This window comes from Mustela nivalis (assembly GCF_964662115.1).
Source record: "Mustela nivalis genome assembly, chromosome: 7".
Classification (NCBI taxonomy): Eukaryota; Metazoa; Chordata; class Mammalia; order Carnivora; family Mustelidae; genus Mustela; species Mustela nivalis.
Genome location: NC_139026.1, coordinates 117262593 through 117278025, shown reverse-complemented (window position 1 = coordinate 117278025; position 15433 = coordinate 117262593). Strand labels below are relative to the sequence as shown.

Here is a 15433-nt window from a genome sequence, read left to right as displayed (position 1 = left end):
GGCGAAAGAAGAATCTTTGTGATACCAAATATCAATGAAAAAAAAAAAAAGATTGTATTTATGGTATTTAAAATGTAGTGCTCTGGAACAAAAAAGTTGGTTCGCAGACAGTGTGCCTGCTGTTGATCTGCGGTCGCCTGACAGCCCGTCTTATCTGCCAAATTGCTCATTAGGTTTGGCAATTTTCACCTGCGCCTCCAGTTTATTTTTCAGCAGGGAATAAACATCAGTCTGCTTTTACCATCCTCTGCAGTGAGCTCCCAACTCCCCCTCAGTAGCACAGTCCCCATCCATCTGCAATCCTCCAAACACACTCACCTTGTGTACATACCATTATTTTTAAAATGTCGATTTGGCTTCCAGCTTTGGAAGCTAGCTCAGCTTAAATAAAGCAAAATTATGAGAGAGAACATGCAAAATAAGCTCCATATTACAATACTAAGTGGGCTAACAAATAATTCACATATTTTTAATACAAAAAAAAAGGATGCACAATCTGAATTTAATTTAAAAAATGCTTATTTCAGGGAATACTTCTGAATGTGGCACAGGTGACAAGAGAGCAGTGAAGACCATCCTTCTTCCAATTGGTTCTGACCCATCCAACCTTTATTATAGGTCTGAAAGGAGACTACTCCAATTTATAAATAAACAATAGACGTAACGTGGCAACCAGAACAAAGAGGTAGCTGAGAGTACTACTCGGCTCTCTGCCTGTGCCTGCTTCCACTGATCCCTTCCAATGAGCTATCTGACATTCAGAGGCAGATCAATACACAAAAAATACAAAAGAGATACTTTGTGGGCAAAAAGCAACAAAGATATAAAACAAAATGTCTGAAACCCCATAAAACAACTTCTGATGGAACACTGTTTTTCATTTTGCAGAAGTAAAATATTCACCACCAACCCTGCAATTAGCTAGAAAATTACAATAATTACAGCAATTTTGTATCCCATCTCCAATCCAATTAATAGATATATGACCTTGTCAACATGTAATAATCAGATTGCATCTACAACAAAACTGGATGAGTTTTATATGCTGAATAGAACTTGCACAGTAAGAAGGTAATTATTTGAAATACTGAGAATACCATTTGTATGCCATGCTCCACTTCACAAGTTAAAAGAAAATACAATAGGAATATTATTTCTGTTTTTCAATATATATTTAAATCAAACTCGGAAAATAGTACTCTAGTACGAGTTAATCTAAGAGGATAGATCTCTAAAGCAAAGATCTTGGATCTCTTATCAAGGCAAAAGCAATCTCTAAGTGCTTAGGGGTAAGAAAAAAATTAAGAGATTAAGATAGGGGAGTGGGTGCTAACTTAGGACACAATCCTTCTGTAATAATTATTACTATCTCTTTTACTTCTAAAAGTTAGAAAGCTAGTAAAACCTTATCAATTAATCAAACAGCAGTATTTAATAAAATGTTGCCAGCAATGGATAAAACCTGTAAGATTAACATAGCTTAGAAATGTTAAAAATGTTACAAGATTTAAAACACAGTAAACACACACACACACACAATATCGAACAAATCACTTTCTCAACATTCCTACAGCAATATTATTTCCAGAAATTTTGCAATTACTAGGGCAGGTGGCAGTTCCAAAAGAATCCTGATTCTCTAGTCTGGATCTTCCAGAAGAAATATTCAAAAATTAGATTTCTGGGGCAGAGAAGAATCCTGCCACCATTCTAAGATCAGGCTACCCTGGAATGTCTGACCTCTTAAAAAAAAAAAAAAAAAAAAAGTCTTTGAGAATTAAAAAACAAAGAAAAAAACTCAGAGTAAAAAAAAAAAAATCACTAGATTTGAACTCAATGATTTATTTGCATAGGAAATGTGTGTCCCTGAGCACATTAGGTCTCTCAAAGCCTGGATTTGTGACCACTAAAAATAGAGACACTTAAACATGTATCAAAGAATTATGAAGGTGAGAGAAAACAGTTGCAGTCTAACTGGGTATTGAAAAGAGGTAGTGTGTCCTACTCTAGAATGTTCGTCCCATCAGGGCGCCTGGCTGACTTAGTCAATGGAGCAAGTGACTCCTGATTTCATGGCTGTGAGTTCAAGCCCCATATTGGGTATATAGAGTACTTAAAATGAAAATCTTTAAAAAAAAAGAAAAAAAGAAAGAAAAAGAAAGAAAGAAAGAAAGAAAGAAAGAAAGAAAGAAAGAAAGAAAGAAAGAAAGAAAAGAGTATGTGTCCTATTTGCTTAGGTTCTGTAACTTTTCAACCCTTTAAAACATCCATAAAGTCTACACTCAAGAGACATCTTTTATCATCATCACCATTCTATAATCTTCTGTTATCTGTGCTTATCATGTGCCCAGCACTCTATTAGGACTTAAAGACCTCATTTACTACTCACAACAATCCTAGGGCAGGCACTTAGAGACTGAGAAATTGAGGCTGAGGGAGATTACTAATCTTGCCCAAATCTTCAAAAGGAACAGTGCCTGAGAAGACACAAAGACCATCCACGCGATGCCGGGACACCAAAAATTTCAGGGACCTGAAGTCTAGGTCTTCACATTTTTCCCAAAATGGCTCCATTGTCCTTAAAGTGGTCAAGGTGAACCCCTTTTTGAACCCCTTTTTGCCCTTGTCAACAGCCCTAAGGGCTGATGTATACCCAGGAGGCAGAGGAGTCCCAGTGCCTGGGACCCACAGTGCTTTCAGGAGGCTCAAATATTTAATTTCTTTTTAAAAAAATATTTTATTTCCTTCTCTGGAGAGAAAGAGAGTGTGAGCAAGCAGGGGGAAGGACAGACGCAGAGGGAGAGAGAGAATTTTGAGCAGATTCCTTGCTGAGCGATGTGGGGCTCTCTCTTAGGACCCTGAGATCATGACCTGAGCTGAAACCAAGAGTCAGACACTTTTTCTAAAATCGTTATTGTGTTATGTTAGTCATCATAAAACACATCATTGGTTTTTGATGCAGTGTTCCAAGAGTCATTGTTTATGCACCACACCCAGTGCTCCATGCAATCCGTGCCCCCCTCCTTAATACCCATCACCAGGCTCACCCAACCCCCCACCTCCCTCCCCTCTAAAACCCTCGGTTTGTTTCACAGTCCACAGTTTCTCATGGTTCATCTCCCCACCCCACCCCGATTCCCCCAGTTCACTTTTCCTTTCCTTCTCCTAACGTCCTCCATGTTATTCCACAACTAAATGAAACCACATAATTGACTTTCTCTGTTTGCAAGAGTCAGACACTTAATTTCTTTTAAAATCAGAAGGAAAACAAAATGAACTTTGAGAGACACAGTAAATATTTTTTTCTCACATCATATGAAAATAATACTTTTAGAGCCATTGAAAACTATGAAATTTTGCATGACAGAAACAATAAAATACTGAAATATTTAGTTATATGAAATTAATTTTTATTATTGATATTATTATGGTAGGAGGGGTCCATGAAGGTGAAAGTGCCTAGAGTCTAGGAAGTCCTACATATGCTCTGAACAGCTTTTCTACCTCACAAAACAGGTGAAACACCACACACACACACACACACACACTCTCTCTCTCTCTCTCTCTTAAAAAATTATAAAGTAAAAACTAACCATCACCTATCCTGAATCTTACAACTGATGATATATACCACTACACATAAAAACTTCCAGGATGGGGCACCTGGGTGGCTCAGCTGGTGAAGCACCCGACAATTAGTTTGGCTCACGTCATGAAATCAAGCCCCATGTGGGGTTCCACACTTAGCATGGAATCTGCTTGAGATTCTAAATAGATAGATAGATAGATAGATAGATGAAAGAAAGAAAGAAAATCTCAAAAAGGAAAAAACAAAACAAAACAAAAAACAAACACTAAACCTCCAGAATGCCAGACAGTGGGACATTTTGAAATAATGGTCTTGATGTTGAGAAAGTAAATGATTCCAGGTAACAAATCCTTTTGCCACTCAATGAGTTTCTAGTTCATTCCTTTTTAACAAAATGAAAGGAAGACACAAGCCAGTTGTCTTTCCAATGATACATCAATAAAAATCTTGATGAAGGATCACTAACTCATGTTTGGTGCTTAACTTGACTGAGGGTCGAAGGGCTGATAACAGTACCGTAACCGTAACAAACTCCATCTATACCCTTCTACTCACTTCTGTGAACAAGATTTACGAGATAACAATTTCTCATTCTAGAAAAATTTAGTATTTTTCAACAATTAGAGTGAACTAGCTGGGGAGAAAGTCCCATTTAAAGAGATACACTTATAATAAAAATAATTTCTGGAGCACCTGGGTGGCTCTGTCAGTCAAGCATCTGACTCTTGATTTCAGCTCAGGTCATGATCTTGGGGTCATGAAATTGAGACTCAAGTCAAGATTCCCCCCTCTGCCTCTGCCCCTCCCTCAACCCACACATGCCCTCTCAAAAAAATAATAAAAATGGACAATGACCAGAGTATACATAAAAATGAAAATCTAATCCACAATCTGTAGAAACCAACCTAATAAGCCTGTCTGCTACTTAGAGTAACCAGTCCAGGAAATTAGACTACTATCTGCAGCAACCAGTTCAGGAAGCCAAGCAATAATTCCTTTAACAGTAGGCTCAATATAGACAGCATCTGATTAGAAATTGACAGCTTCCCTAATTTCTGACTCTGCTTTCAATTTATGAGGAGCCAGAGACCGTCCCTGCACACCTTTAGCCAATTACAAAGGACTCTCTGCTTCTAGGTAGCCCACCGGCAGCTACTCTACGCCAACAGCTACCAATGAGGGCACATCTAAAGCTTCCCCCTTGTTTTACTATAAAGCTTTCCCACTTCCCTGCTTGCCAAATACAAGTGATGGCGGAAGGGTCCCTTGCTTTGGCAAGCTCTGAATAAATAGCTTACTCTCATTTGAATGTTCTTGGTTATTTCCACATTAATAGGCAAAAATTTTTATAGTGCATATTTATACTATGTTGATAAATTATGTATTAATAATAATCACCAGTATATTTGCATTATATAAAAATTCAAGAGTTAACATTTAGATGTATTTTGTTTCACAGAAATGGGAAAAGATGACCAATGAAAGATACTCAAGCTTATAAATGTATTAGGTTAAAACTTGAGTTATATTAAATGAAACAATGTTCAAGAAAAACAGGAATTAAGTAAACTTTGAAATGTTAAGTAAGTGCCTTTAAAAAGTGTTTCCTTCAAAACACACACGTACACAAACACACACATACATTTTTAGAGTAATTTTAAATACATACTGCCTCCCCACACAGCCACTCAGCTACTATCCCCGCCTGTGTACTTTGAAGCAAATTCCAGATAGATGATTTCCAACCACACCTACTTTGTTATGTATTGCAGAAAGATAAAAATCTTAGAAAATAATTTCAATAACAACATCCACCTAAAATGAAATAATTCCTTAATATCAAATATTCAAACGGTGTTCAACTCACCAAACTGCATATGACTGCTATTCTTTAGTTGTTGTTGTTTCATTTAAATCAGGATTTATACAAGATTCACAGATTATGATTGGATGTTACATCTCTTAAGGCTCTATTAATCTGTGTTCCCTCTTCACCTCTTTCCCCTACCTTGCACTTGACGTATCGAAGAACCTGGGTCACTTGTCTTATATAGTCTCCCATCATCTTGACTTGACTGACTGCACATCTACGGTATTAACATGCTTTCCAGCATTCAGGATTTCTTATAAATTGACAGTTGGATCTAGATACTTGATTGGATTTGGGTTTAATTTCTTTTGCAAGACTACTTCATAGTGTTATATTCTTCCATCAGAAAGATCACAATACTTAGTTAACTCTCAATTTACTATTATCTTTTTATATTACCAGTGATTGATGATAAATGCATAGATCTATTATTTCATCAGGAATGACAAAAAAAAGCAATATTCTTACTCTAGCATTACTTCTATCATTTATTAGCCAGGATACCTCAATAAAAAGAGCTTCCCCTTCATCTATTTAGTTACCCAGTAATATCATTCATACACGAAATACAGGAAAGATACCTAATTATTTAATTCTTCTACCAGTTTTCCAAATAGTAAGCTGGTTCACCCGCATCCCTTATCTTGCTTGCTTACTTATTCATTGTCATTATGAACTCATGAACGCACTCCTTTCACTCCCCTTCCTGATGTTCTAATCGTCCTCCTTGAGCCAGTGGGAGCTTCGACATGACTCCTGGGCCCTGCTGACACAACTCCAGTGACCTTTCACAGTTTCCCTTATTTTCTGATATGGCAGGATGACCCAGAATCCTCTGATACATTTCCTCCCTGGATCAGAATTCAGCCATTTCTCCAGAAAGCTCTGATCCCTTTTGATGGAAAATGCTATTTCCAAATCACAGTCTGGATATCAGGAATGCTCAGTTACTGGGTTGGAGCGTTAATTCAAGACATAGTCAGTGAACATATACAGGATTTTCCTTTCCTCCCACCTTCCTTTGTGTGTGTGAAATAAAACATCCCACAGAGCCATTGTATGTTCTGTGCAAACTGAGGACCATGGAATTTTTCTTCTAACTTAAGTCTGTAGACCTTTCCTTCTATATTCTGAATCCCAGATCCTTGATGGCACAAGGAATAAGAGAATTAGAATATTACTATAATTCTTCATTCGCTCCATCTCATAATATCCACCGAACAGTCCAAGAATAACAGGACCAGTATTACCAACAAACAAACTGCAGTTCTTCCCCTCCCCCCATCTTTCTTTCATGGTACAAATTACTAGACTTTACAGTAACACAAAATAGCTACTCTTGGATGCATGAGCTACCAATTGGATATATAATTTATATGTAGTTCTGTTATATGATTTTTTATTTTGAGAATTACTATTTAACTACTAATAATCTTACAGCTTTTTAATTAATATTTGATTATAATTATATAAAACATAATATGGTTTGAATGCCAAATATACAAAACAAGAGGTTGTGAGTCTCACTTCTACCCCACTTCATCCATCCTATTCTCTCTGTTCCCCATAGGTACCTATTTTTTATAGTTATTCTTTTTTGTTTTATTTCTTCAACATAAGAAGCTTTACATAAATGATCTCTCACTGTGTGGTCTATTTTATTCACTTTCTCATTTTTTTAAAGCACGTTTTTTGGAATTTAAGAAAATATGTTTTTTTTCAAATAATTATATTTACACCAGTAAGTTTATGTAAAACTGCCCATAATTCCCCCATTTTTATTATTATGGTCTACTGATTACCTTCTATGAGCAAGATCATTATTAGCTGGTTGTGATGTCTCATCCTTTAAGGGTATTATTCAGAACGTTGTTCAACATACAGGGCTCAAGAAAATATTTCTCAAGTATCAGTTTAAGCTTCTCTCACATAACTACTATTTTTGACCATAAGGACAATGATTCATTAATTCAGGGTTTCTCTACCTCAGCACTATTGATATTTGGGGATGGAGAACTGATACGGACAACAGTCCTATGACTTATAAGATGTTTGGTAACATTCTTGGCCTTAATCAGACACTCATAGTATCCCCATCTTTACCAGTTGTGACAACCAAAAATATCTCCAGATATTGTCTATTGTCCCTCATGGGAAAATATCACTTATATATGAGAACCAATAATTCAAATAAATCAAGGTTCTCAGTTTATATGTACTACAAGGGCAAATTCACAGTAACTTCTAAAAAAGCATAAAAAGCTTTTAAGATGAGAATTCTGTGTATTAAGTTCACCTAGGCTTTATCTTAATTCTCAGACTTAATATCCACTGTTCTATTGACAAAATAAATTGCACACTTTTCTTAGCTTCCATCAATTCTTCATGCAAAAAAGGAGAGGAGTGAATTCAAACACAGCAAGACTTGGAAAACACAGCAAAGTTAACTATCTTTCTTCAAGGAAAGCATCAGGAGTTTACCTAAAATCTCTTATGAACCATGCCCCTAATTAGAGTTGATTATCCCTCAATTCAGCAAATTTCTACATACTGTTGGCTTCTTTATTTTCCTATTGGTAAACCAGAAACACCACTAACCATAAACCCCTTTTGGACAAGGACTAGGCCTTATGACATCAACTCTGGACTCATCACATATCGCAATGCCTGGCCCAGCACTGTCCAACTCCTGTATTATGTTTGAATCAGTGGTATTAAAACAGTATGAAAAACCATCCTAATAGTTAGGGGAGTCGTATACAACACGTAACTTTTACACAGCTACCAAACCTTGCGTTTATTAGATGCTTACCATACACTTACCCAATGGCTGCCAAAGCCATGAAATCTAAATAAACCTAGCATATAAAATTTAGAACTAGAAAGTAATATTTATGTATTCTCCCACTGATGGCTACAAGACATTGCCAAAGCTTCCAATATAAGTTCCCCTGCTCATGATAAACAAGGTAAAAGAGACTTTTGTGTTAAAAACAGCACTTAAATTCAAACACACAGAACCAGCCAAATATGGGTGGTGGTGATGAAGAAATGTTGCATCCAGAACAAAAGGCAAAACTTGATGGAAAGTACACCATTCAAATTCTTCTTAACATAAAGACAGCATTTACCTTTCCTCTAACAATTTTTTAAGGTGCAGCTAAATTAAAAGTACATCCTTTATAAAACATGAACTTAAAACTACAACAATAAGACATTAAAAAAAGCTCTGTATTTAATTCTATACCTTAGAGGGTAATTATTCATATAAAGATACTATTTCCCAAAATCAGGCACCTGAATATCTGTACTCTTATTTCATTAAAATTTACTGTAAGTCACATTTAGAAGTAAGTCAATCAGAGAAAGATAGTTAAATGATTTCACTTGTAAAACTCATGGAGCGTAAGAAACAGGGCAGAGGACCATAGGGAAAGGGAAGGAAAACAGAATGGGAAGACATCAAAGAGGGAGAAAAACCATGAGAGACTCTAACTATGGGAAAAAAACTGAGGGTTGCTGGAGAGGAGGTGGGTGATGGGCGTTAATAAGGGTACTTGATGTGATGAGCTTTGGGTGTTAGAAGAAACTGATAAATTATTGAACACTTCATCAGAAACTTCAAAAAAAAAATCAAATTTAGGCAATCTACATTTATAAATGAGATTATTCCAAGCAGAAAAGGCATGGGCTTAATGAGCTGGTATACAATAAAAGAAAGTAAAGTAACTAGTGTACCCACTTACGTATTACCTTGCATACCATACATGGTACACACCTCACATTTGGAAAAACATTGCCTGAGGCAAATCCAAGATAAGATTTTTAAAAGAGCATATCCATGTAGTAATCAAATGCTATTTCCACAAAATTAGTTTAAAATATGTTTGTACATGTGAACAAACCGATGTTTTGTGAGAATTAACTATAGTCTAAATATTATCTAACTATACTCTATAGAGAATTTCATACATTATTATATACTATTACCTATTTATATGAAGAAGATCTTCTGATAATTACCAATAAAACCACACAAGACTACCAGTAAAATTAGGGGAGCCCTGGTGGTTCAGTCAGTTAAGCATTTGCCTTCATCACAGGTCATGATCTCAGGGTCCTGGGATAGAGCCCAGCATCAGGCTCCTTGCTTGGCAGGGAGCCTGCTTCTCCCTCTCCCTCTGCCTGCTGCTTCCCTACTTGTGCACTTTCTCTCTCTGTGTCACGTAAGTAAATAAAAATATTTAAAAAAAAAAAAAAAACAACTACCACACAACACTGGAAAAACTGCAACGTTTCTAAATAAAGGTGACTAAAAAATAAATGATTTCTGACTTACAAATTTCTTGAAATGGACCTTCTTATTCTTAAAAAGTGCTTAATTATAAGATTAGATCATTACAAACACTAAATTTATTTTTTTAAGATTTTTTATTTATTTATTTGACAGACAGAGATCACAAGTAGGCAGAGAGGCAGGCAGAGAGGGGGGGGGGGGAGCCCGATGCGGGGCTCGATCCCAGGACCCTGAGATCATGACCCGAGCCGAAGGCAGCAGCCCAAACCACTGAGCCACCCAGGCGTCCCAAACACTAAATTTATTTTTGCAAACGTACTTCACTTTTCTGTGTAAACCTCCCATGAACAGCCAACAGAATTCTTCAGGCAAGTGTCCTAGAATTTGAGTATTCTAAGTCCCTGGATTCCTAATATAAACTCACTAAGCCCTATATTTTCTCTCCTTCAGAGGGTATTTGAATAGCAGCTCTTCCTGATCTCTGACAATAATTCTGGCCCCGAGGTCTCTTCACCACTCTCTCTCAGATAAAGTTCAAGTAATGATTGTATCCAAGTTGATTATCAATCAAAGATACTAAGTTTGGGTTTGGTATTAAGGTCATTATTTCCTATTTGATCTAGCATTCAAATAAAAAACATGAAAATAAAAATCTGGGAATATAACTTTAACTGTCATCCTTATTTACCTTTGGGGAGCAATTTAAAAGTCTACCAGTCTAAAGTGAAGTAAGCCCAATGTATTAAAATGTGAAGACTCTTGCCTACTTCTCCAGCAAAAGACATTTGCCCAGGTTCTAAACTTAATCAATTTTTGATAAAAACAGATAATGAATTCTATTCACAGGAGCATGGCTGGATAACAGGAGTTGGCATCCCTGTAAATTAAGATGAAACACGCAGAGAAGAAAGAGCTTTCACTTACTTGCACGAAGGACGGAAGGTGTGACCTCAATTTCACTTGTTGCTTGATAAGGCTGAAAGGCTGAAACATTGTTGGTGCCAAGTTCACTGCCAAATATCTCCGGGCTCTGGGTACCCGTGGAGCTGGCACTGGTGCCATCACCTCCATGATGTGGATCCTGCTCATCAAACACAGCTACCAGCTAGAAACGAAAGGTAAATCTGCATTTACAAACAAAGGCATTTAAAACTGCTAACAAACAATAGGTGAATCACTGAACTCTCTACCTCTGTACCTAATACACATTATATGTTAGTTAGTTGAATCTAAATAAAATTAAAGTAAAATAAAACTGCTACCAAAGTTACACCACATTTGACATAAATCTGCAAAGGAAAAAAACTGACATTTAAGCACCCAGGAATATTATGTTCTAGGAAGCAAAGCTTCAAAGACCTAATCTTGCCCCCAAGCTTTGATGCTTTATTTTTATATTTCTAAGTTGTACATTTAAATCCAAAATTCTATTGGTAAAAAATAATAAATTGATTTTATATCACAGAACATTAAGAGAGATGGGGCAGATATAAATCTTTTTGTAAATAATACATTAAGTGGAAGAGAAAATGCATTTCTATATATAATGCATATATGTGATCTGTAGTACTACATATTTAGCAAAACACACAAGGTACCTTTCACATAGGAGGAAGGAGTATTTAAAACTATACATATGTCTGCCCATTTGTGCATAAGAAGGATAAAAGATAAGGTTGTCTCCTAGGTGTTGGTAAGAATGGAATGAAAGAAAAAAAAATGGGAGCAATGAGGCTGGTGGGGAGGAAAAGACTTAAGAACTTTGGAAAACTATTTTCACCATTCAATGTAAGACTAGAGACCGAAAAACAAACAAACAAACAAACAAAAAACCTGTCATATAAATTTGTTTCTCACAAGCGTATGGTTTAGAAATCCTCACACCACGACACACACACATACCAGGAATGAATGAAAAAGAAAAATATCTTGGATAATGAGAGTCAAAATTCTCCCTGTCAGAAAGAGAAGTTACAAATAAAGAAATAAACTCTGTGATATCAGATTAAAATCAGAGGCGTCAATATGAATATGCAGTTGGTTGTTTTTTGTTTTTGTTTTTATAATGAATGGGTAGGTAGGCAGACAGACAGGTAGGAACGAAAGTCAATGCATGTGTGGTTCTTAGCTCCCCCCATTGAGTGGTCCTAGAAGCAACCACACACAGTATGAAGGAACATAAGCACCTGGATCTTGGTTTCTGTTACCATTTTCCAACGAATGAACAAGGGCTCCTTAAAAAAAAAAAAAAAAAAAGTTAATTCCAGGGTTGGAGCAGAGAAAATACATGATGGGCCTGGAACACCCTTGATGCCAAAAAGGAAAGAGTACTCAAAAGTGAAAGAGGCACATCAAAGGGAATCAGTGTTGACCCAAAGGAGCTCTCAATGGCCAAAGCTGGGACAATTCATAAACAAGTCAATAATGACACAATGGGATCTGTAAGTCCATAATGATACAAGTAAATAGTTAAAGAAATAATTAATGGTAGAAATGGACAGCTCTTCCATACTGTAGCATTCCAATTAATAAAAAGAGAAGAAATGATGGAAACAGAAGTCATCACAGGCCATCATGACAGAACTGCTGCAGGTGAGATCACCAATGGAAGCGGAAATCACTGAGTGAGAATATCACGAGAAACAGGATACTTGCAAATCTCCAAGTATCTCCCCACACAATACCTTTTCATTAAAAAGAGAAAAATAGTATCTTTGCAGGGGAGAAACTTGGCAGAAAACACTTTACCAAGGTTAACATCACCCGTAATGAGTCATAACACCCTCAGATAAAATGCACGAAGAAGGACATAAAATTACTTCAGTGGTATTCCTGCTAAAAATGTGTATCTTTGATCTAATCATGAGAAAACATCAGATAAATCCAAGTTGAGGGGCAATCTATAAAATAACTCACTCTTTAAAAATATTAAAGTGATGAAAGCAAAAGAAAGGCTGATTAAGTCGTGTAAATTGGAAGAGACAGAGGAGAAACAAGAACGACATGCAGCGTGAGGTCCTTGCCTGGATCCTGGGCTAGAAAAAGGACATCAGTAGAAAGGAGGCAACATTCAAAAGATTGCGGTAGATTAGTTAACAGTATTGACTCAATGTTACTAGTTCTTCTATGTTTGATAACTGTGCTACAGCTGTATGAGATTTTACATTACGGATGGATGAAGAATATATGCAACTATTTTTGCAACTTTTCTCAAGTATAAAATTATTTCAAAATTATACTTTCATAATATAGCATTACAAAAGGCCATGAAAATTAAGATGCAATCTATTTATTCCAATAACTAAACAGTGGAAGCACTTTAAAATCTCAGAGTAATAAAGTGCTAAGGGCCAGCACCACCTTGATCACTCACCCTACAACCCTATGCCTGGTAAACTAAGCGTGGCATTCCAAGGAAGGTAGAACCGTGACTAACCCTAACATTCCTACCTACCTCCAATTTAAGCTTCTCCAAGCTTGAGTCCTATCAGTTAAAGGATGCTCTGATAAATTTACAGAACATGAGAAGCACTTATAATTACAATTCTCGTTTCATAGTTGGTTTTGTCATTTTGAACAAATGCTATTTTCACGAGTGTGTGTGTGTGTGTGTGTGTGTGTCGGCAATCAATTCGTAAGACAAAAACAAAAACCATCATAAGGTCATAGAGACATGTAGACAAACAGGAAGCTCAGAACCCTGCTGTGGCATCATCTATAATTAGCTGATTAAACAACATGGAAGGAGGTTAAGTGGTAAGGAGAAATTAACGTAGGATGGATAGCTGGGCCACTCAACCTTATAATAAGCAACGTAAGTGGGATAAGAAATCCCCAGCAGTTATAAATAACAGAAAGGTGTTTGTATGTATACACTGAAGTTCCCATAAACAGAAAAAAAATCAGTCTGTTTATCTGACATCGACTGGCAAGAATCTCCCGGAATTCATAACACAGACATTCTGCTAGACGAGGGGTCAGTAAACCTCTGGAAGTTCCAACTAGTAAGTATTTTTGGAGCTGTGCAATCCATGCAGCCTCTGTCACAACTATTCTACTCGGCCACTATGGCACAAAAACAGCCGCTGGCGATACACAAATAAATAGCACAACGAGGTTTAAATAAAACTTTATTTACAAAGCAGGTGATGGACCAAATTTGGCCCATAGGCCATAGTTTGATAATCCGGCTCTAGAATGCTCATCCACCCAGTAACATCCAATTTACAATCTTCAACTTGGGAAATAAAATGAAGAGTCAAGGCACCTTGGTAACCCTGATAAATACCAATATCCATTTCAAGCTCTTCACTGAGATTTTGAATTTCCCTACTTGGTTTTAATATTATCAAACTTCTCACAAGGTATGCAGCCTAATATGGATTTTGAAGATATTAAGTTCTGACATTTGGTCTTTAATTGGAAGAAAATGAAAGGCAAGTTTTGTTATTAACTTTTTACAATGGTGTGTTCTCTCAAGAATCAAGTCCTTTCTGCAAACTGAAAATGGAGACTGCAAATTACAGAGATCGTGTCTTTAAATGCCACACATGGAAGAACTTATACATGTATATTAGTTTCAATAATTATCTCCAGCATTTTTAGAAAACACAAGTATGAAATCTGGACTGTGTCATGAACAAATGCTGTTTGAATTTCAGTGGCAGAATCACACAGTTGGTGATTTGCAATATGCCAATAACATACAATTTCCATAGCTTTCTTTTAAACCAAAATTTAACTGCCAGGTGCAGATATGAAGTAATTTTGTGTTAAATTGGGAAGGGTATATAATTTTAGAAAATCTACTCTACAAGAATGCATATAGTAGCACAGCAAAAGAAAACGAAACCTTCACAAAAACATCACATATTAAAAATCTCTATCATGCCCTTCAAAAAAATAAAGGAAATGTCTGCTTTTAAAATTTGTGAAACGTGACTCATATCCATGCTTTAACAGATGGAATCTTCACTGCTGTCCGTGAAGCAGATCATTTCTGAAAGTTCATTTTTACTTTCAATAGTTATGACTTAATCTCTCTTCTGATTCATTTATCCATCAAATCTCCATGAAAACAGATATGTTGAATTTAGGGTAACACCCACAATTTAAGATAAACCCACATTCAAATAAACTCCAAACTTGGCCATACTTGGCCATACCATTCCTCATCTACCTCGGGAGAAATCATTTTAACTTTCTGAGATATCAGAACCCTCCAAACTGCTTTTATTTTCTTTTCCAAGTTATTTTTAAAACATTACATGCAAACACTTACAAACCACTGGGATAGAGGGTAGCCCTTTTAATGGTTAAAATTATGTGCTTAGGGACGCCTGGGTGGCTCAGTTGGTTGGATGACTGCCTTCGGCTCAGGTCATGATCCTGGAGTCCCGGGATCGAGTCCCGCATCAGGCTCCCAGCTCCATGGGGAGTCTGCTTCTCTCTCTGACCTTCTCCTCGTTCATGCTCTCTCTCACTGTCTCTCTCTCAAGTAAATAAATAAAATCTTTAAAAAAAAAAAAAATTATGTGCTTAAAGCCCAGAACTGTGTGTAGCAAAGTGTCTAAGAGCCCAAGATTCAGAATCAAACAGATCTCCAATCAAAAATAGCTCTGATCTTACTTCATGGATGGGTGTTGGTAAATCCACTGGTCTCTCTACCATCTCTTAG

At 36.5% G+C, this 15433-nt stretch overlaps 1 protein-coding gene across 28 annotated transcripts in view; it reads right to left on the bottom strand.

The window, feature by feature from the left end:
• The window catches only part of PARD3 (par-3 family cell polarity regulator), a 649140-nt gene that overhangs the window by 380983 nt on the left and 252724 nt on the right, over positions 1-15433 (bottom strand). For all 28 annotated transcript variants that reach the window (XM_082739708.1, XM_082739698.1, XM_082739709.1 and 25 more), the window contains exon 3: positions 10681-10861. In XM_082739708.1, coding sequence (XP_082595834.1) covers positions 10681-10861 — 181 coding nt within the window. The remainder of the gene's footprint in view (positions 1-10680; positions 10862-15433) is intronic.